The sequence below is a fragment of the Scyliorhinus torazame genome, chromosome 10 (assembly GCF_047496885.1).
Source record: "Scyliorhinus torazame isolate Kashiwa2021f chromosome 10, sScyTor2.1, whole genome shotgun sequence".
Taxonomy (NCBI): Eukaryota; Metazoa; Chordata; class Chondrichthyes; order Carcharhiniformes; family Scyliorhinidae; genus Scyliorhinus; species Scyliorhinus torazame.
In genome coordinates, this window is record NC_092716.1 from 193,286,841 (window position 1) to 193,310,904 (window position 24,064).

At 44.7% G+C, this 24,064-nt stretch overlaps 1 protein-coding gene across 13 annotated transcripts in view; it reads right to left on the reverse strand.

Annotated features, from left to right (window-relative positions):
• ppfibp2b (PPFIA binding protein 2b) overlaps positions 1 to 24,064 on the reverse strand; it is a 347,825-nt gene that overhangs the window by 106,034 nt on the left and 217,727 nt on the right. For 2 of the 13 annotated variants that reach the window (XM_072466217.1, XM_072466215.1), the window contains exon 1: positions 17,825 to 17,893. The exons of the other annotated variants lie outside the window; for them this stretch is intronic. In XM_072466217.1, the coding sequence (XP_072322318.1) occupies positions 17,825 to 17,890 (66 nt within the window). In that variant the 5' untranslated portion in view covers positions 17,891 to 17,893. Of the gene's footprint in view, positions 1 to 17,824; positions 17,894 to 24,064 lie in introns of those variants that run through there. 13 annotated transcript variants of the gene reach the window in all.

A 24,064-nucleotide genomic window follows, 5' to 3' on the forward strand; every position in this document is an offset into this window, starting at 1 on the left:
TACCTTACAAGCAATATCCCAGCCACCACTACCACCATTCACTGGTGAGACAGGACATATTCAGCATAGGCGGCAGCACAGTAATATAGAGTCGGGAGGGAGTTGCCCTGGGAGTCCTCAACACCGACTCTGGACCCCATGAAGTCTCATGGCTTTGGGTTAAACATGGGCAAGAAAACTGCCCACTGATCCTCTATGTTGAACACCACTTGGAGGAAGTACTGGCAAGAGTGCAGAATATGCTCTGGGTGGGAGACTTCAATGTCCATTGGTAGAGTGGCTTGGTAGTACCACCACAGACCGAGCTGGCTGGGTCCTAAAGGATATAGCTGCTACACTGGGACTGCAGCAGGTGGTGAGGGAACCAACAAGAGAGAAAAACATACTTGACCTCATCCTCACCAATCTGCCTGTTGAAGATGCATCTATCCATGACAGCGTCGGTCGAAGTGACCACCCCACAGTCCTTGTGGAGACAAAGTCCCGTCTTCACATTGAGGATAGCCTTGTGTGGCACTACCATCGTGCTAAATGGGATAGTCTTCACACAGATCCAGAAACTCACGACTGGGCTGTGGACCATCAGCAGCAGCAGACTTGCACTCAGCCATAATCTGTAATATCATTGCCTGGCATATCCCCCAGTCTTCCATTACCACCAATCCAGGGGATCAACCCTGGTTCGATGAAGAGTGCAGGAGAGCATGCCAGGAGCAACACCAGACATACCAAAAAATGAGGTGTCAACCTGGTGAAGTTACAACACAGGACTACTTGCGTGCCAAACAGCATAAGCAGCAAGTAATAGAGAAAGTTAAGCAATTCCACAAAATGCATCAGATCTAAGCTTAGTCCTGCCACATCCAGCCGTGAATGGTGGTGGACAATTAACCAACTCACTGGAGGAGGAGGCTCCACAAATATCCTCATCCTCAATGATGGAGGAGGCCAGGAATTTGCAACAATTTTAAGCCAGAAGTGCCCAATGGATGATCCACCTCAGTCTCCTCCGGAGGTCTCCAGAATCACAAGTGTCAGTCTTCAGCCAGTATGATTCATTCCACATGATATCAAGAAATGGCTGAAAGCACTGGATACTGCACAGGCTATGGACCCTGACAATATTTCGGCAACCGGCCCTGTGCTCAAGGACTTACTGCACCCCTAGCCAAGTTGTTCCAGTACAGCTACAACACTGGCATCTACCCAGCAATGTGGAAAATTGCACAATGTGTCCTGTACACAAGAAACAGGACAAATCCAACCCAGCCAATTACCGCCTTATCAGTCTATTCTCCATCATCAGAAGTGATGGAAGGGGTCATTAACAGCGCTATTAAGTGGCACTTACTCAGCAATAACCTGCTCACAGATGCTCAGTTTGCCTTCTGCCAGGGTCACTCAGCTCCTGACCTCATTACAACCTAGGTTCAAACTTGGACAAAAGAGCTGAATGCCAGAGGTTAGAGTGTGCTGCATCGAGGCTGCATTTGATCAAGTATGCCATCAAGGAGCCCTAGCTAAGTCAGAGTCAATGGGAATCAGGGGGGGAAACTCTCTGCTGGTTGGAGTCATACCTAGTAAAAATAAAGATTTTTTAAAAAAAATTTGTTCATGGGTCATGGGCATCGCAGACTGTGCCAGCATTTATTGCCCATCCCTAATTGTCCTCGAGGGGGCATTTAAGAGTCAACCACATTGCTGTGGGTCTGGAGTCACATGTAGGTCAGACCAGGCAAGGCTGGCAGATTTCCTTCCCTAAAGGATATTAGTGAACCAGATGGGTTTTTATGACAATCGACAATGGTTTCATGGTCATCATTAGACTTTTAATTCCAGATTTATATTGAATTTAAATTTTCACCATCGAGGTGACGGGATTTGAATCTGGGTCCCCAGAGCAGTACTCTGGGTCTCTGGATTACTAGTCAACCACCGCCTCGTTGTGGTGGTTGGAGGTCAATCACCTCAGCTCCAGGGCATCATGACAGGCGTTCCTCAGGGTAGAGTCCTCGGCCCAACCATCTTCAGTTGCTTCATCAATGACCTTCCTTCCATCACAAGGTCAGAAATGGGGATGTTTGAGGATGACTGCACAATGTTCAGCACCATTCGCGACTCCTCAGATAATGAAGCAGTCCATATCCAAATGCAGCAAGAGCTGGAAAATATCCAGGTTTGGGTTGACAAGAGGCAAGTTACATTCGTGCCACAGTTGTGCCAGACAATGGCCATCTCAGAGAAGAGGTTCTAACCATCGTCCCTTGACATTCAATGGCATTACCATCACTGAATCCCCGACAATCAGAAACTGAACTGGACTAGCCATATTAATACTGTGGCTACCAGGGCAGGTCAAAGGCTTGGAATAGCCTATGGCGATTAACTCACCTCCTGACCCCCAAAGCCTGTCCACCATCTACAAGGCACATGTCAGCAGTGCAATGGAATACTTTTAACTTGCCTGGATGAGTTCAGCTCCAACAACACTCAAGAAGCTTGACACCATCCAGGACAAAGCAACTTGATTGCTCCCCCTTCCACAAACATTCAAACCCTCCACCACCGACGAACAGCGGCAGCTGTGTGTATCATCTTCAAGATGCACTGCAGTAATTCACCAAGGTTCCTTAGACAGCAACTTCCAAACCAACGACCACTACCATCTAGATGGACAACAGCAGATACCTGGGAACCCCACTATCTGGAGGATCCCCTCCAAGTCACTCACCACCCTGACTTGGAAATATATCGCCGTTCCTTCACTGTCGCTGGGGCAACAACCTGGAATTCCCTCCCTAATAGCACAAGGACGACAGCGGTTCAAAGCGCCAACTCACCACCACCTTCTGAAGGGCAACTAGGATGGGCAATAAATGCTGGTCCATCCAGCGAGGCCCAAATCCTGTAAATTAATTTTAAAACAACTCATGGTTTTGAACAGTCTATAAAATCTCCCTTCTCTGCTCTAAGGAGAACAACCCCATCTCTGCACATAACTGAAGTCTCTAATCCCCAGGCCATGCTGATCAATCTCCTCTGCTCTCCCTCCATGGAATAATTGGCTAATCTCCACCTCTGTGGCCCACTGAGGCTTAACTCATTCACGGGTTATGGGTATTGCTGGCAAGGCCAGCACTTATTGCCCATTCCTAACTGCCCTTGTACGGAGTGGCACTTCAGAAGGCAGTTAAGAGTCAACCATGTTGCCGTGGATCCGAAGTCACATGTCGGCCAGACCGGGCAAGGATGGCAGGTTTCCTTCCCTGAAGAACATGGGTAAACCAGATGGGAGTTTACAACAATCGACAATGGTTCATGGTCATCATTAGACTTCAGAATTGAATTCCAATTTCACCATCGGCCATGGTGGGATTTGAACCCAGGTGTGCAGAGCATTACCCGGTGTCTCAGGGTAATTGCTCATCCAGTGAAAACACCACTACGCCACCACCTTCCCAAATGGTACTGGTTATCAAGCGAAACTCAAATATCACCTGCCGATCAATTTGCGACGATTTTAAAGTTGTTGATACAAACATAACCAACTGGCGCGATGAGTACCTACTCTTCAACCTTCCTTCCCGCTGGACGAGCTGGGCAGGTCCACGACTGGGGCAGAGACTTGATCGTATGAAAGTAAGGCATTGTTAAAGAAAGTACTTGATCCGAGTGATCACTTGGACTAATTTTATCCAGCTGAGTGTGTCAGAGAGGAATTTCCCAGTGCAATTTTTCGCTTATGTTTGTTCTCCAGCTTCCTGCCTCTCCCAGGATTACATAGTTTTTTTCGGGGGGGGGGGGGATTGGATGGCTGTGGGTGTTTAACAGTGATGCTCCAGCTATCAGGGTGTGGGCCAGGATCAATGGGTCAGCTGCTTTAATTTTAGATGTTCTTGGATCTGGGCATCAAGTCTAAGTGGCTCAGGAGGGAGCTCTCTTGCCTCAGAATTAGGAAACTGAGTTCAAGAGCTTCTCCTGAACTCAAGCACAACAAATTAGGTTGACACTGACGTGCAGTGAGGATCGCCCCTTTTTGGATGAGACATGAAATCCAGACCCCGTTTATCCCCTAAGGTGGACATAAAAGTTCCCATAGCCTCTGTTTTGAAGTGCTATTCTCGGAGTATTGGCTGCTGCATTCCTGTATTACAATAGTGACTACACGTTTACTGGCTACAATGCACTTTGGAACTTTTTTGGTCGGCACGGTAGCGGAGTGGTTAGCACTGTTGCTTCCCAGCTCCAGGGTCCCAGGGTCAATTCCCGGCTTGGGCCACTGTCTGTGCGGAGTCTGCACGTTCTCCCCGTGCCTGCATGGGTTTCCTCTGGGTGCTCCGGTTTCCCCCCCACAGTCCAAAGATGTGCAGGTTAGGTGGACTGGCCATGCTAAATTAGTGTCCAAAAAGATTAGGTGGGGTTACTGGGTTATGGGAATAGGGTGGAGTTGTGGGCTTAAGTAAGGTGCACTTTCCAAGGGCCGGTGCAGACTCAATGGGCCGAATGGCCTCCTTCTGCACTGTAAGTTTTATGATTCTATGAACATCCTCCGGCATAAAAAGAATTAGAGAAATGTAAGTCTTTCTCAAAACATCTATTAAATGTTATCATAAAATTATAGAATACAAGTCAAGAGCAGAGATGAAGCCTTATTTAGGTGGGCTTTTCCAATATTGGGCTCCAACTATAGGACATTGAGGCATTAGTGAAAGGATAACACCGATTCAATAGCAATACGCCAGGATTGAGAAGCTATAAATATGAAGGCAGATTTGAAAAATTGGGCCTGCTCTCTTCAAAGCAAAGTAGATTACAGGGTGATTTGAAGAAAGTGTTTTTGAAGTTTGGAAAAGATGCAACAGGGTAGATAGGAGCAGATTGTTTCCAGCCATTGAGGGGTCCAAGAATGAAGCACCAGAGTTACAAGATGAACAAGCTGAGATCTGTAACAGAGGACAGGAGAAACCCCTTAAGCAGAGTTGCGGGGATTCATTTCCAAGATTTGTGTTAAGACAGAAACTGTGTTAATATTCAAGGTCCAAGTGGAAGGGTGGAGAAACGAAGAAAGGTTGGAGGACTATAGGAACTGGGTAGATAAATAGTGCTTGGGACTATTGAGTCACATGACGATTTAAAGCTGACATGGATTGGTTGGGCCAAATGGCCTGTTTTCCTGTTGTAACCTGTGTAGTTTAATGTTTTTTTTTTAAACCAATGGTACAATAACACTAGGAATAGCTCTGACGGCCCTTTCCCTCAAACCCAAACAAACATTTCAAGATCAAAATAAAAGCATAATACTGCGGATGCTAAATATTTCAGATCTATTGAGTTGGGGGAGAAAAAAGTTAAACAACTTCAGCTTTAGTCTTAAATTCCTTCCCTGAACTGCAAAACAATTCTCTTTTCATACTCTGCTTAGTTAGTAGCCTCATTCCTTCAGAAGGTCATGTGAAATTCTTCAGTGTTGGTGACCTCAATAGTCTTTTACAAACTCAACCTTCTGACTCGATTCCCTTTAACCTTTTGACGTGTTGCTTTTACCTGCACATCTGACAGTGCAGCACTCCCTCAGTACTGCACTGGGAGTGTCAGCCTAAGGGTGTTTCAATTAGTCTGACACCTGGTGCTTCACTGAGGGAGTGTTGCACTGTGAGCCCGAGGGAGTGTTTCACTGTCAGCCTGAAGTAGTTTCACGGTCAGCCTGAGGGAATGTTGCACTGTTAGTCTGACACCTGGTGTATCACTGAGGGAGTGTTTCACTGTTAGTCTGACACTTGGTGCATTACTGAGTGAGTGTTGCATGGTCTGGTGCATTCAAATTCAGACTCCATTTGTCCCCTCTGGTGGATGCAACTACAAATAAAAACGTACTAAAAACACTCACTAATCCCTTCCCCTCTGTCTGAGTTATACTTGTGCAGAATCTAGAGCGTTTTTCAAAATGCATCATAGGGACAAAGCTCTCTTAAAGCACACAAGGAGGCTATTTGGCCCTTCGGGCCTGTGTAAGCACCCTCGCCCTGCTCTTTCCTCAAAGCCCTGCATGTTCTTTTTCTTTTCAAGAATTTAACAAACTCCCTTTTGAACGTTACCACTGAATCCATTTCCAACACCTTTTCATGAGCACAATCCAGACCACAGCGCACCGCATTTAAAAGAAACTCTCGAAAACTCTTGTTTCTACCTACCTCTTTTAAAAAAAAAATTTAGAGTACCCAATTCACTTTTTTTCAATTAAGGGGCAATTTAGCGTGGCCAATCCACTTATCCTGCACATTTTTTGGGTTGTGGGGGTGAAGCCCACACAGACACGGGGAGGATGTGCAAACTCCACACGGACAGTGAGCCGGGATCGAACCTGGGACCTCGGTGCCGTGAGGCAGCAGTGCTAACCACTGCACCACCGTGCCGCCCTCTACATACTTCTTTTGCCAATTATCAGAAATCTGTATATCCTCAATTTATTTCAGCTCTGACACCTGCAACTGTGCAGACTCCCCTCTCTCCATCAGATTATAGCACACATGGACTGTGGAAGGGGAGCACGGTTGGGACATCGATGGCCAATGATGGTGCACAGACTCTCACCACTCTTATAATCTGATCGCTGGGTGGGTTATTTACAATTAATACGTAATCTCCCTCCCCCCCCCTCAATGTGAGGCAGATTAGGAATAACAGGAGTAAAAACAGATAATGCTGGACAAAATCAACTGGCCTGGCAGCATCTGTGGAAAGAACCAGAGTTAACATTTCGAGTCTCAATGGTCACCCAGCATTTTCTGTTTTTTATTTCACAATTCCCAGCATCCACAGTATTTTGCTTTTATTACAAGTATAACAGGATGATTACTGAAAGTCTTGTTCCCACACATTGAGTTGCATCCTTCCAATGTCACGATGAGCCTTTGATCATCTGCTCTTCGAATATAACGTTTGCTCCAAGTCAGCCATTAAATCCTTCAGTGTAAAATTAAATTAAATTCTAATGCGTTTCTTTAGCTACCGACTATTTTAGAGTTAGCGGCATCAATGAGTACAAAGATGACAAGCATATTCGGGGGGGGGGGTGTGTGTGTGTGTGTGTGGGGGGGGGGGGGGCAGTTCTCTTTATTGTTTAACCAGGGTATTTCTTTGGAGAGATTCTGCGGGTAGGTCAAGCTTCCACAATTCCCAGGATCCTTACTTTACGAGGTTCTGGTTTTTGTAGCCTATGTGGCCCTCCAGGACTTGAACACAAAAATCAAGCTGACTCTCCAGTTCTGAAGGAGTGCTGCACTGTTAGAGACATTGAACAGAAGCTCATCTCCCTCAGCTAGACAAATAAATCCTGTGGCACTAGTTTAAAGTAGGGGAGTTCATTCATCCCATGTCTCTTGGTCAATATTTATCCCTCAATCAACATCACAAAAATAGATCATCTGGCCATTATCACATTGCTGTTTGAAGGAGCTTGCAGCAAATTTGTTGTTGTGCCTCCCTACGTTGCAATGCTGAGCACAGTTTTCTTAATTGGCTGGTAAGCACTCGACATCCTGGGGTCATGAAAGATGCTACATGAATGCAAATCTTTCTTCAAGATCTGGGATATTGATCGTGTGTGTAATGTTTTCCACCCTAAACTTCTCCAAAAGCTTCAACTGTACAACTTCAAATAATCATGAAACGGGTGTACAACGGGGTCACAGGCACACACAGGAAAGCTGCTGTCCTGCGTTCTTGAACAATGCAACCAAGTTCAGCTTTATAGAGTGGAAAACCTCAGGTTTAGATGGGGTTCTAACGTAAAGGAGATACACAAGTGAAGGGAGAGACAGTAGGCCTTAGAGTACAGTAAAATGTGATGGTTAGCGATATAACAGCTGGTCTATCTGCAGTTAAAAAGATTGTATTTCGCAACAGCATTGGAACTAAAGATCTTGCAGTCGTGCCTTTCAAAACCCCAGGCTGCCCAAAGTGCCTCACAGCCAATGATGTGCTCTTAATGGGGAGTCACAAGCGTGATGCAGGAAATGCAGCAGCCAATTTGCAGGACCCAATCGGCAAGATCCCAGAAAGAACAATGAGATACTGATCAGATGGTTTGCTTACATGGTGTTGATTTGAGTGATGACTATTGGATGCGACACAAGGGATAATGGAGGCCTTGTGGCACAGTGGGCAGCAGCCTGCCTCTGAGCCAGAGGCTCTGGGTTAGAGTCCAACCCAAGGACCTGATGGCCAAGGAAAGCGAGTTCATAATGTCGCCAAACCCGTCGAGTATCAAGCTGTAAAAATGCCTCCATCACACACTGGTGGAATAATGGGAGGGACTCCTGGTCAGCCATGCTTGATGTGGAGTGGCACCCCTCAAGCGATAAGCCTCTGGCGACAGACTAGTGACCTGTTTCAGGAATACCTAGCTACGGAAACAGATAAAAATCTGTCTTGTGCACCACTAGGGGCAGGAACAGAAACAACACAAGGAATAACTCCCCTGCTCTTCTGTCTAAAGGAGAGGATAAATGAAACCTCGGTTTAACATTTCATTCAAAAGATTACCTTGACGGTACTCACTGAAACACTGTGCTCAGGTGTCAGCTTGGATTTTGTGTTCAAGTCTGTTGAGTGGAACTTGAACTCACACCTCAGGACAGCTGGACAAATTCTTCCCCAAAAACATTTGGAGTGGAATAGAATAATGAAAGGAGGAGCGCCTATACTTCCTCAGGAAACTAAAATTCGGCATGTCCACATTAACTCTTACCAACTTTTACAGGTGCACCATAGAAAGCATCCTATCTGGATGCATCACAGCCTGGTATGGCAACTGCTCAGCCCAAAACCGTAAGACACAATAGAGAGTCATGAACACAGCCCAGTCCATCACTCGAACCTACCTCTCATCCATTAACTCCATCTACACCTCCCCTGCCTGGGGAAAGCGGGCAACATAATCAAGGATCCCTCCCACCCAGCTTACTCACTCTTCCAACTTCTTCCATCGGGCAGGAGATACAAAAGTCTGAGAACACGCACGGACAGACTCAAAACAGCTTCTTCCCCGCTGTTACCAGACTCCTAAATGACCCTCTTATGGACTGACCTGATTAACACCACACCCCTGTATGCTTCACCCAATGCCAGTGTTTATGTAGTTACATTGTGTACCTTGTGTTGCCCTATTATGTATTTCTTTTCTTTTCATGTACTTAATGATCTGTTGAGCTGCTCGCAGAAAAATACTTTTCACTGTACCTCGGTACACGTGACAATAAACAACATCCAAATGGGCTGTGTCAGGGGGAGAAATTTGTAAGGATTTGTGTGAAAATGTGAAAGGTGTTTCAGCATAAACATGAAATTGGATTCAAACTAGATTTGCAGTAAGGCACAGTTCAAACTAGTTTATCTCTAGATTTCAAGCATCTGGTAATTATTATTCCGTAAGTGATAGTGGCAAAGAGCCTATTAGCCTGATAGGATCAAATACATCAACTACAAAACACTCAAGAGTGGAAACATTAACTGCCTCTTGTATGAGAGTCTGCACCACAGAAATAGGACAACAATGAAACACGTCAGCAAAAGTAATGAGATAACATTTAGCGTCAGCCTCGAGTTCATTGAGTAGCACTCTCGCCTCAAATAGTCGGAAGGTCATGTGGGTTCAAGATCCATTACAAAGATCTAAGTACAAAATCTAGGCAGACAATTCCTTCGCCCAACCATCGTCAGCTGTGCCATCAGATGTCCAAACCCTAAAGTTCCAGAAGTTCCTCCTTGCGTATTTCCAACTCTGCTCCAAGTCCTTCCTCAAAACCGACTCTTTGAACAAGTTTTTATACATCTGTCCAAACATTCCTTGCTTTGGCTTGGCATCACTTTTTCCGTTAACATTTTGGGATATTTTTACTACGTTCAAGGCACTATATAAATGCAAGTGGTTGTTTGTGCAGGCAAAAGGAAGAATGGAATTTTCCGGTCCCGCAACACACCTGAGACGATTCCAGTGGTAGGCAGGTACAGAAAACCTCACCCAGGAGTTAGAGATGTTGGAGCCAAAACATGAGTACTACCAGAGCACATTTAAACATCCTTTAAAGAAACTACATAAATGGAAACTGTTGTTGTCATTACTGATGAAACATAAAAACGTTTCTTGGAGCATGTCCAAGGGTGAGTGAGGAGAGCTGGAAGAAGCTCTCCAGATGCTAAAGTTAAATAAGCTTGTGCTTAATTTGGAAATGCTAATGGATAACATCTGCTAGCTTCACCCAGTGTAAGCATGTAGTATTTTATCCACAATGACCACAAATTCTAGCTATGGACCTCCAATGGGACCCACACTGGACCTTTGGCTTATAACTCAGTGAGAAATTAGAGTTGGGACTAGAAATTACAGTTGATTAGAGAACTGTGGCAATTCTTCTTGGAGCAACAAAGGCAAAGCAAAGGTTTGATGGAGACATTTAAAATCATGAAGTGCTTTGATAGAGTAAATAAGGAGAAACTGTTGCTCGTGAGAGAAGGGCTAGTTAACCAGGGGACACAAATTTAAGGTGCTTGGCAAAGGAACCAAAGGGGAAGATGATTTTTTTTTTTTTTTTATCACACACGAATTGTGATTTAGACTGTGCTTCCTGAAAGAATATTGAGGGTATATTCAATAGTAAATTTCAAAAAGGGAAAGGATAAATAATTGAAGGGGAAATAAACTGGCAGGTTTAGGAGGAAAATAGCAAGGGGCAATCAGTGGTACTAAGTGCATAACTCTTTCAAAAGAGGCACCACCGGTAGAATAGGGCGAAAGGCCTCCTCTTGTGATGTCCGATTCGAAGGGGAAAAAAGATGTAACTAAAAAGGCACGTTTCAGAGACTGTATAAATATATCCACTGGAAGGAAAGAAGGCAGCGCACAGCTGTTTAGACTGAATGAAATGGTGCTGCAATGTTTTGAGGTTCTCAAGTTACAACCACTGAGCCCTTGGTTTAAACAGAATCCAACCAAATCAAACGGAGAATACGGCAGCAAATCACTTGGGGATTCAAGTGGTCGAACAGTGTCATGTGAAAGAGCATAAAACTTGGAACTCAAGAGAAATTGGGAATACTTTGGAAACATCTCCTGGTTGAGGCCCCACCTGTCTCTCTCTGGGGATGCAAAAGATCCCACAATGTTATTTGAAGAGGAGAGTTCCCCCTGACGTCCTTGGCCAACATGTGCCCCTGAATAATAATAATCTTTATTGTCACAAGTGGGCTTCCGCAATGACGTTACTGTGAATGGTCATAAAGCCATTTAAATGCAAAGTCTGCTCCCTTTTCCTTCAATATTGAACACTGAACAACAATAACAACTTGCATTTATATTTGCTTGTCAAGTACAAACATGTGCCAAGGTACATAACAAGAGGCAAAAAATCAGGGGGGAAAACTATTTCTATGATATTAAATATATATCTATATTAGAAGGATTGACTAAGTGCTTGGTCAAAGATGCAGGGTTTAAGAAAGGCCCTGAAGGAAGGCAGAGAGTAGCGAGGTAGAGAGGGTTAAGGAGGAATTTCCAGAGTTTAGAACTCTTGGCAGCTAAGGCAGAGCGGTCAATTATGGAGTAAAGGAAGTAGGAAATGGACAAAAGGGCAGGAATGGAGAAGTATAGAGATTACAGTGTTGCAGGGCTGGAGAAGGTTTCAGGGTTAGGGAGGGGGAAGGAAAGGAATGCAGGGCTTTAAACACAATTTTTAAATATTTGAAGGACCGGGAAACTGGCAGCCAATGTAAATTGGCAAGGAAAGGGCTGATGGGTGAGTGAGCAGAGCTCAACACTAGCAGCAGTAATTTCAATGGGTTGGTTTTCATTCTTTCTGGCGCTAGTAATGAGGCTGTGCTCTCAGATTGGATAATAGACTCATTTATTTTTGGTGGTAATTGCAGAAATGGATATGAATGCAAAAACCATGTGCATTAATTGTTGAACAGCGCATATTAATCTTTACACAGAGTAGAGCTGTGTATATTCCCTTGTTCAGCTGGCACCCCTCCGCACAGTAAAAACATCATGTTGCATTTTTGTGGTCATAACATCCTTTCATTTCTTCAGAGCCAAAGAACAACCCATTTAGTCGACACTTGCACAGACCTCGGGCTGCTTGTAATTACACAATTCCCAGCCAGAATGGAGATGATTGGATAAATTCTCTGTCAGTCATGTCCCAAGACCACACTGCTGTAGGCAATTAGGATTGATTGAATGCACATCATTTGTGTTATGTAGCTATCCTCCACAAACTTGCGTTTTGTTGGAGAAACTGTCCTTTTAATGGGAGATTCTGTGCAGCTTGGTCTGGGTTCTGTTTGCAGTAGTCGCAGAGCCTCATATTCACATAATTATTTTGCTGCAGGAGGCGACCATTTGGCCCATTATGTCTGCACCGGCTCTTCAAGTTAGTAATTTACCACATGCCATTTCCCCTGCCTTCTCCCTGTAACCTGGCACATTCTTCCTTTCCGTTAATAATCTAATTCCCTTTTGAATGCTTCAATTGAACCTGCCTCCACCACACTCTTAGGCAGTGCATTCCAAACCCTGCGTAAAAAAGTTTCTCCTCGTATCATATTTGCTTCTTCTACAAATCACTTTAAATCTGCACCTCTTCTTTCCAGTCCTTTCACGAGTGGAGACAATTTCTCCCTATCGACTCTGTCCAGACCCCTCATGATTTTGAATACCTCTTTCAAATCTCTTGGCCTTCTTTTCCCCAAGGAAAACAGTCACAACTTCTCCATTCTATCTCCATAACTAAAATTCCTCATCCCTGAAACTATTTTCGTGAATCTTGCCTGCACCCTCTCTAATGCCTTCACATCCTTCCTAAAGCGCAACATCCAGAACTGGATACAATACCCTAGCAGAAGCCAAAGGAGTGACTTATAGGTGTTTAACACAACCTTCTTGCTCGTGTACCCGATGCCTCTATTAATAAAGCTCAGGATACGGTTTGTTTTATTAACTGTTCTCTTAATCTGTCCTGCCACCTTCATGGCTTGTACACATATACACCCAGGTCCCTCTGCTCCTACACCCCCTTTAGATTGTGCCCTTTATTTTATATCGTCTTTCCATGCTCATCCGACCAAACTGAATCACCTCACATTTCTCTGCATTGAACCTATCTGCCTACCCCTCCAACTTGGTCTATGTCCTTCTGAAGTTCTACATTACCATACTTCCAAGTTTTGTATCATCTGCAAACTTTGAAATGATGCCCTGTGGACCAAGGGCGAGGTCATTAACATATATCAGGAAAAGCAAGGGTCCTAATACTGACCCCTGGGGGACTCCAGCACAAAAAGCATCCATTACCTATTACTCTGTTTCCAGTTGCTCAGCAAATTTTGTATCCATGGTGCCAGTGTACCTTTCTTTTCCTTAGTCACAAGTCTGTTGTGCGGCATTGTGTCCAACATCTGTCCATGCACACCACAGCAGTGCTTGCATCAACCCTCTCTGTTACCTCGTCAAAAAAAGTCCAACAAATTAAATAAGCATGACATTTCCTTAAGAAATTGTTGCTGGCTTCCTTAATCAACCCACTTTTGTCCATGTCACTATGTCGTAAATTATTGTTTCTCGCAGTTTCTCCACCACCAAAGTTAAAGTGACTGGCCTGTAGTTGCTGGGCTTATCTTCACACCATTTTCTGAACAAAGGTGCGACATTTGCAATTCTATAGTCCTTTGGGGCCATCAGACTTTAAAGAAGATTGGAAAATTATGGCCAGTGTCTCTGCTATTGCCACTCTCACTTCCCTTACTATCCTTTGTGGTGATATGCATCACTGTAAATACACAAGATGATAATGTAAATACACTACGACGAAGTAAACACTAGAGGGAGCACCAGAGACATCATGACATGCAGACATACAGCTAATGAACACACAGAATAGGACACGACCTGTGGGCAGTCAAGACAGCCAGAGATGACACTACCACAAGGGGGCATTACAAATATAAGGACAGGGCACACATGCTCTGTCTCTTTCCACAGGCGACATGGAGAGAGGAGGACAGGAGCAAATCAGAAGCATCACACCAACCATGTGGCTTAGAGCAGACTGGTAAGTTAGACTGAGTTACTATAGCAAGAGAGTCGAACTCATTGAGAACTGTGCTAATGGTTCAATAAATCACATTGAACTTACTTCAAAGTTTGGAGTATCTTTTGGTCAAAGCTGCATCGAGTTGCAGCCTGTGTTATCCCAGAGTACATAACACAACATGGTACCAGTAGTGCCTGTTGAATCTATATAGTTCAACTCAGCAAGACCCGTGACTACCAGCAACAGCACCCAGGCAAGATGATCAAGTTCCGGTTCCTCAGCAGCTCAGGCGCCACGGCAATCTCAGTGCCAGCTGGCGTGCATTCAAGCAGAGATTTGAGATTTACATGGTAGCATCCGACCTAGATGGCGTGGCCGATGCTGAGAAGATAGATCTTCTACTCAACATTGTGGGTGAAAGTGCAACAGAAATCTTCAACTCCTTCAAGTACTCCAAATAGCAGGACAAGAGAGACTTCCAGACAGTCATAGATTACATAGAGTCTCTGATCTTGTCCTGGACAAGTTTCAAAACTACTGCTAGGTGAACACAACAGAAATCTGTAAAACCGGCGCCTATACTCACCACGAGGCAAAGGTAGGCTTGCAACAGAAGCAAACGTCAATTTTGATTGGCAGCCATCTTGCGCAGGAGCAAGCCGTGAATACGCAGTTGCTAAAAGAGCGCACAGTGATGGAAAAGCGATCTGCGCATGCGCAATTGATTCCTACGCTCTACGTCACATGCGTCATGATGTCAGAGGCCCCGGACCACACCCACCTAGAGGGGAAATGTCCAAAAATAGTGGAAAAAAAATTTACCGCCAGAAAACACAATTCTTTCACCTGGAACGACAGCACAATGCCTGAACTTCGACCAGTAGTTGAAAGTAACCTCTGCAGAACCCTGCAACAAGCAGTTACACCACCCTTAAGAGATGCTTTAGCCCTTGAAGACTACGACTCAGACGATGATTTAATCATTGGACGTGGCGACCTCAGTACTAAATCCGAACCGCAACGAGATGTGTTGTACATTGCAGCATCTGACACAGTCATGGACGAGTTCTTCGGATTTGAGGATCCTCAGCCCAGCATAAGACGACATCCCGACCCATGAGTACAGGATTCTGCTGCAGCCTAACGCCAAGAGACAGAGAGCGGTACAAGCCCACAGAGAGCAGCCTGATGCCAAGAGAGTGGTCCACGCACCACGAAGAGTCCCCGACTCCGCACAGAAAGTGATGACAGACTCCACAGCAAGATCACTACACATCTCCACACAGAAAGATTCCACAGCAAGACCACTGCACGTCTACACACAGAGAACACAAAGACTCCACAGTGAGACCACTGCACAACTCTGTTGAGAACGCACAGATCGACTCCACAGCGAGACCACTGCATGACTGCACACAGGGAACTATGCCAGACTCCATAGAGAGAGCGATACAAGCCTCCACAGTGACCTCGTTGACAGACTCCACGATGGAAGCAACGCAAGACTCCAGAGCGCAGTCCTTGCAGGAACAAGACCATGAAGGTCTAGCAACCAGCAGCAGTCGATGCAAGTCTGCCATGCTCATGTGCACAGCAAGACGACTATGACAGTCTACCACGTTCACGAGAACAACAAAAAGACTATGACAGTCTACCCAGATTATTTGAGCCACCAGAAGAAGACTCTGACAGTCCACCCAGCTCATCTAACCGACAAGAAGACACTAAAGGTCTACCCACTGTATGTGCGACAAGTGACAAAGGCTTCACAATTCCCATACAAGCTGTGCGACATCTCAGCGAGACGGACAGATCTCAGCTCGTATGTACAGAGGCACTCGACAATCAAAGTGAGGCTACTAGTGACTCCAGTGACACACATTAATTCAAACCTCATCTACTCGCGTCTCTCCACAAGAACCTGAAATGACTCCAGACGGGGAGCATCAAGAAACCAAAGGTGATTCAGGTGAACCGGACAGGACTCCAGACGGGGAGCGCCGAGGAATCAGAGACGGCATGTTCAATGAAACAGCAGATACCATAAAGGACACTGACACAAGTAACTTTGTGAAGGACTCGAATTCTCCACTCGGTGTGGTCATTGAGCGCAACAAACACAACAACAAAACCTACAAAAACAACAACAAGAAGCGTACCAGAGGCAACAAACACAACAACAAGCACGTCAATAACAACAATGAATTCAACAATAGAACAACAACTGGTACGACATGGTACAACTCTGCCCATGGAGGACAATGTTACTGCTCAGCTCAGAACAATGTCGAGTGCGCAAACATACCTTGGCACGTCAACGCATCTTACCAATTCACGTTTGCTACACTACGGACAAGCAAACCAGCTTTCAGGAAAGATGTCATCAAGAATTGCTACCACAAGCATATAAAAAAAAAAGAGCGCACATCAGACAATGAAGTGATTTGACCATTTGAACACCTCCTGATGACTTCTTGGTTACGTAAACACAAGGACACTGACGGCGTTCACAAGGGAATGACAACATCAACATCAACACTTCCATAACAGCGCAAGAAAGCCGCTCGACCGTATAAATTCATGAACTTTGGACTCATAACTATTATTTGATATTGTGTAACCCTCAACATCAGCATAACTATTATTTGGTATTGTATAATCCTCAATGACACCTTAACTATTCTTTGATCTTGTATAGTCATCAGTCATCATAACTTGTACATGTCAACACTTATTTACCTGTTTTTGTTCAATTTTTCTTTAACCAAGTACAGAAAATATGTAACATGAAAAAAGGGGGATTTGGTGACATGCATCACTGTAAATACACAAGGGGTTAATGTAAATACATTATGACCAAGTAAACACTAGAGGGAGCACCAGAGAGGTCATGACATGCAGACATACAGCTAATGAACACATAGAATAGGACACGACCAATGGGCAGTGAAGACACCCAGAGGTGGCATTACCACAAGGGGGCATTACACAACCCATATATAAGAACAGGGCACACATATTCTGTCTCTTTCCACAGGTGACACGTAGAGAGTAGGACGGGGCAGATCAGAAGCATCACATCCACCACGTGCCTTAGAGCAGACTGGTTAGTTAGACTGAGTTACTATAGCAAGATTAGCAAGCGAGTCGAACTCCGAGAACTGTGCTAATGGTTCAATAAATCACATTGAACTTACTTCAAAGTCTGGAATATCTTTTGGTCAAAGCTGCATCGAGTTGCAGCCTGTGTTATCCAAGAGTATATAACACAACATCCTTGGCTGGATCTCATCTGGTTCTGTATCTTATCAACTTTAAATACAGGGAACCTATCCAATGCCACCTCCTTTTCAATTTTAAACCCATCTAATGTCCAAATTACCTCATATTTTACTATAGTCTGATGTAACATCATCTTACGTAAAGACAGGTGCCAAATCTTAATTTGAAACCTCAGCTAAGTTCCCTGCCTCCATATGTAAATCCTATTTTTGGTCCTGGTCAGCCCCACTCCTTTTTTAGGTTTTCAATTGTATTTTCTAACTGACACCTGTCATAAGGACACATTTTCTCCTTCACCTCAATGTCTATCTCCTTTGTCATCCAGGGAGCTCTGGATTTGTTTGCCCAATCAACGGAATATACCTCGACGGTCCTGAACTCTCTCTTTGATCAGCTACCATTTTTTCTCCCAACCTTTGACTCCAAATTATTTGACCCAGATCTGTTCTTACCTCATTTAAGGTGACTTTCCCCCAGTTAATGTTTCTCATTCTGGACTGTTCTTTGTCCTTTTCCATAGTCAGCTGAAATCATATGATACAATGATCACTGTCCCCTAAATGTTCTCCTATTGACATATGATCTACTTGAAACATTTTGCTGTAGAAATTACTAGTACTACTATCTCAGTCTATTGACTGTTTGTTTTGGTGTGCGGTTTAGTCATGGAGTCATTCAGGCACAGGAGGCTATTCAGCCCATCGATTCCGTGCTGGCATTATGTAGTGTATTTCCATATTTAAATAGATTCTGTAGACTGTTTCTGAACTTTATTGTTTACATAGATTTTTTTCAGAGTTGGTAGAAGTTTTTTGTGGTAAAATAAACTGTTTGCTGTGAGCTTGCCTTAATCCTGCCCCACTTTGCCTCCAACTCAATGGTGATCACTGTGGTGCCCAGAGATGCCCCTCATGTTTATTGCTACATTCAGAAGCTTAAAGGGCCTTCGCCTCCGCCCTTCTTGAGACGAGTGTCAGGCTGGAGGACAGCCAGGAGATTGTTTCTTCCATAATAACTCTTTGAGCCACCATACAAGCTACTGGAGAGGCTGGCTTTTTAAAGTGGAAATTAAGAATAAGTGGAAATAACCTCAAAATCATTCCGGGATGATGTGAGGAAGATGGGAGCAGGCAACAGCCTACTCCTTCCCCTTAGTCCCATGTTCCTGCAAAGGGTGGTGGAAATCTGGAGTTCTCTCACACAAAAGGTTGATGACGTTGGGGCCAATTGAAAATTTCAAAACTGAAAATGATAGATGTTTTATTGGGTCAGCGTATCCAGGGGGATAGAACAAAGATGGGGAATTCGAGTTGAGGTACAAATCAGCCATGATCTAGCTGAAAGGAACAGCAAGTTCAAGGGGCTGAATGGCCACTTCCAGTTCTCAAGTCGCTGAATATGCTGTTAGTGAAGTGGGGGGGGGTTGGGCGGTATAGCGGTCTTACCACTGGACTAGTAAGCCAGAGACCCACGGCAAAAACCTGGAGACCCGGATTCAAATCCAGCCATGTCAAGATGGTGAAAGGAGTTCAATAAAAAACAAATCTGGAATTAAAAATATGCTAACTGTTGTAGAAACCCATCAGGTTAGCTAATGTCCTTTAGGAAAGGAAATCTGCTGTCTTTCCCTGTTCTGGCCTACATTCCAGATCCACAGCGATGTGGTTTGCTCTTAAATGTCCTCTGAAATGTTCACGGGGAATTACAATGGGCAACAAATGTTGGCCTGGCCAGTGATGCCCACACTCGATGAATAAAAATCCACGGATATGAATGTCAGGGGGAGACAGTGGCGTAGTGGTATTGTCGCTGGACTAGTAATCCAGAGGCCCAGAGTCATGCTCTGGGGACCCATGGGAGATCGTGAAGTTTCAATTCAATTAAAAAATCTGGAAACTAAAGTCTAATGATGACTTTTGTTGTAAAAATTGTTGTAAAAACCAATCTGGTTCAATAATGTCCCTAAGGGATGGAAATCTGTCATCCTTACCTGGCCTACATACGTCTTCAGTTCCACAGCAATCTTTAAATGCCCTCAGTGATGATGCACATGTACAAATACCATTAAAACACAAGGACAAAACATTGAACACCAGAGGTAGGAGGTGTTGTCTCTATAGTCCCCTTAGATTCAGAACCCTCAGTGAAAAAATGCATAACCCCTTTCCCGGAGACAGTGAGAATATAAATTTAGACAGAAAAATATGTCACAATACTAAAAAATCCAAACAAGTGTGAACTAGTCAAATCAGATCTTATTGCTTGGTCCCAATTATTTGCTGATCTCTCAAATATTAAAAACAAGAGTTTATGTAATTCCTGCCCGCCACATTAAGAACAGTTCTCCTGGTGCTTTTCAAAGTAAAGGTGTTTCGGGAAAAAAAAAACATGTTAACATTCTCCTATGTTAATAAACCAATGAGTCTGATCATGTACAATAAAGAGGTGTCTTCTGCCAAACAGAGTTCAACATAACCAATTATTTTCCTGAAACTGTGACAACAGAGAATCAGAGCTGGCCATGTGGCCCATTCTTCATGTGCTGGCTCTCTGAAAGAGCTTCCCAACTCACCTTCTGCTCTTTCCCCCCAAGCCCTGCACAACCTAATCCCCATTTGAAAGTTATTACTGAATCTGCTCCCATCATCTTTTCAGGTAGTGTACTGAAGATTAGAACAATTTGTTGCATTAAACAAAGTTCTCCATAGAATTCCCACAGTGCAGGAGGCTGCCATTCGGTCCATCGAGTCTGCACTCACCCTCCGAAAGAGCACTCTACCAATTGCAGAGCCCACTCCCCCACCCTATCCCCGCAGCCCCACCTAACCTACACATCTTTGGATACGAAGGGGCAATTTAGCATGGCCAATTCACCTAACCTGCACATCTTTGGACTGTGGGAGGAAACCGGAGCACCCGGAGGAAACCCACGCAGACACAAGGAGAACTTGCAGACACCACACAGTCACCCAAGGCCAGAATTGAACCCTGGTCCCCGGCGCTTTGAGGCAGCAGTGCTAACCAATGTGCCACCCCATCTCCCTTCTGGCTCCTTTGCCAGTTATCTAAATCTGTGCCTTCTCATTATTGACCCTCCTGCCTGGTGAAACCTATACATTAGTACTGGGAGAGAACTCTAGATGTACAAGAGGAACTTTTGCTTCATAATGTGTAAATATTTTAGATTTTATGATTGGACAGTTTTAGATATTCTTCTGGCCTGGATTCCCACTTTGCACCCTCCATAGACTGGAGATCCTCCAAGCCCATGCTGCTTTTGTATCCTAACTCATTCCAAACCCTGTTCAGCCATCACCGCTCGCTCTCATGGATCTAAATTGGCTCCCCACCTGGCAACACCTCAATTATAAAATTCTCCTGGTTTTCATGGTGGGAGGGTGGGCTACGATGTTGGAGATGTATTGGATCAACTGCCGAGCACGCACCATTTCTATAGCGTTGATTTTAAAATTCCAATCCTGATTTTGAACCCTCCATCATCACCACCACCCCCTCCCCTCCTGTTTGACAAGCGCAGAGAGCAGTACAACAAATAGAAACTCGGAAATGTTTAAGGTACTCAGCACAGCACAGTACACTCTGCATTGTGACCCTGACCCTGAGTTACACTCAGCATTGAGCGAGTGCGGGAGATTTCAACCATCCGATCCAGGCCTGATAACTGAGCCACTATCATATCCTACACAGCAGAAGCAGAGTGATGTATAAGCAACATTAGAACTATGCTCTTCCTTGGACATTGTTGTCTGCTGCGGTTCAGTGGCTAGCACTCTCGCCGCCGAGTCAAAACATGGTGGGCTCAAGAACCACTCCCGAGACTTGGGTAAAATAACATCAACTAAAGCTCCCAGTGCAGGACTGAGGGTGTGCTACATTATTGGTGATACGGTTAAACCAAAGCCCCGTCAGGTGAACATAAAAATGTCACAATTCTAAGGAGTTATCCCAACACTAGTAATACAGATTATCTGGCCATTAGCATGCTCCTGTTTGTGGGAGCTTGCTGTGCACAAATTGGCTGCCATGCTTCCTAAATTACAACAGAGACTACACTTCAACCTACTTGCTGAACTGAAAAGCAAATCATTCATTAGAGCCTCCATTTTAAATATTCTCATTACAATGCTTCCTTTAATAAGTCATGTGAAAGGTTCAGTGCTGGCAACCTCACAATAGCTTCATCCGATTACAACTTCCTGACAGAATTCATTTTAACCCTATCACGTATTATTTCTGATTATTTTACGACCATTGTCAGGCATGACTCAGAGACCGGAGTTTTCTGGTCCCCTCCAGGCCGGAATAGTGCAGGTGGGACTGAAAACCTCACCGGACCAGCCAAAGGCCCGCTACCTTATGCCTTCAAGCGGGAATTGAAATCCCGGCCACTGACACTAAACATGCCCCGGAGTCAATTAGTTACACCAAAGACTTGATCACACTGCCTAGAATGACAAATGAGGGTAGGACTGATGGAGTTCTACGCTGTCTGGTGAGGGGTTAAACCCAGTGAGGCCTTGTTTGCCCTGTAGGGCGGACATTAAAGACCCCATGGTCATGAACTTCCTAGTCGGCAGGGGAGATTTCTTTGGTACCCTGGCCAATATTTATCACTCCACCAAAGTTACTAAAAACCAGCTTATTGGGTCATTATCTCGCAGATATTTGTGGGAACTTGCTGTGCACAAATTGTCCCTGCTGCATTACTGACAACAGAAGACTCTTGGAAAGTGCTTAATTGGCTAGAAAGTGCTTTTGGTGCACCCGGAGGTGGTGAAAGGCATGGTAGTGATCCTAAAGAAGTCCTTTCTTCCACCGTGAGAAGGGACAATGCATTAGACTAGCACGGCACTAGACTAGCACGGCACTAAAGGAAATCTGAAAATAAAACATGCCAAACTGGGAATGTTTACTGACACTAAGCTGCCCCCATGGGAACAACAAGTACAAGTGGCCTTTTACTTACTTTCTATATACACAGCGGGCTCAGAACAGGAAGAATGTCACAAGTTTAGAAGCTTTGGATTTGTGCTGATTTTGGTTCCGTGAGAGGCAGATCAGTGGAAAGAGGCTTCTAATCCCAGTAAACATCAAGAGTAGCTAAAACTAGCTTTCTTACCAGAGACACAGCTTTGAACTAAATAGCTGGGTTATATTTAAACTGTCAAAGACATAGTATGGTCATCAGGATACTTTAATACACCACTCTATTAACTCGGATGTGAAGAGCCTCAGAAGCTCTTACATGGCAGTTTAATTTGGGAATCCCACTCCTGAATCAAGCAGGAAGGAACCTAACTCCCTACAGGACAAAATCTCTTCCAGTCCATCAACTCTCCAAGGTCTCTGCACTCCTCCAATTCGCATCCTTCGCTTTGTGCCTTTGGCTGCCTGGGCCCTAAACTCTAATTCCCTTTCTAGACCTCGTCCCCTGACTATCTCTCTCTCCTCTTTTAAGACTCTTAGAACTTAGCTATTTCACTGTCTTAATGTGGCTCGGCATTCATTTTGTTTTCATAACACTCCTGCGGAGCACCACAGGGCACTTTATTAAGCTAAAGGTACTATGTAAATGCTGTTCACAGAATCACAGAATTGTTATGGTGCAGAAGGAGGCCATTCGGCCCATCGTGTCTCCGCCAGCTCTCCAAAAGAGCATTATGAGTTTGTACCACTCCCCTGCATTCTCCTGTTGAACCGCAGTGAGAACCCAATTGGCTAGTGGGGGTGGCGCAGCTTCCCATTCCCTCCAAACTCTCCCTGGTGCTGATTAGAAGCTATGTGCAGTGAAAACCGCACTGCCAGTGAAACAAGACCTAAGGCCTAAGCTCAGGAACTCTGTTTAGTCGGCAGTCACAAAGTGACGGCTCTCCCAGGCAGGGGAGAGAGGAAGCAACAACTAAGCATCTTCCACTGTACATGTTACCTAAAAGGTAGAGCACAGAACCAGGATGTTCAGCACAACCTAGTCCACATGAGCCTGCTCCCATTCTACTTCTTATCCCATCAACATTTCCTTCCATTCCTTCATCTCTCACGTGCGGATCGAGATTCCCCTTAACATGTTTACATCCTGTGGTGCAGTTTTTCACGTTCTACCCACTTGAGTAAAAAGTACATCCAACAGCTGAACATAGAGTTCAATTCCTCACAACATTTTGTTACATCAAGCACCTTATCCAGGGTTTTTGTGCAAGTCTGAACTCTATCTTTTTTACACATTTGCCAAGCTTTTTTGGGTGGGGAAGGAAGTGGAAGAGTCCTTATGGTGCAGGAGTTTCACTACAGAGTCTGAGTTAGAAAGGTTGGGTTCAAGCCCCAGGCTTGAGCACACAATCTAGACTTACAGCCCCCAGTGCAGTGGCGCACTATTGGAGCTGTCATCATTTGAGTGAGAAGTTAAACAGAGGCCCTACTCCACCTGTCAAAATATACACACGGATCTATTCCTGCCATGATTTGGTTGGTAAACATCCAGACTGCAAAGTTTGTGGTTTCAGGTTGTGCTCCTGAGACTTGAGCACAACATTTGGGCTGACACTCCCCGAGTGCAGCACTGAGAGAGCGCTGCACTGTCGGAGGTGCCCGCGTCGCAGAAAAGAGATTGAACGGATGCTCCCTCTGGTGACGTAAAATACTCCCTGACACTATTATTGAAGAAGAGCAGGGGA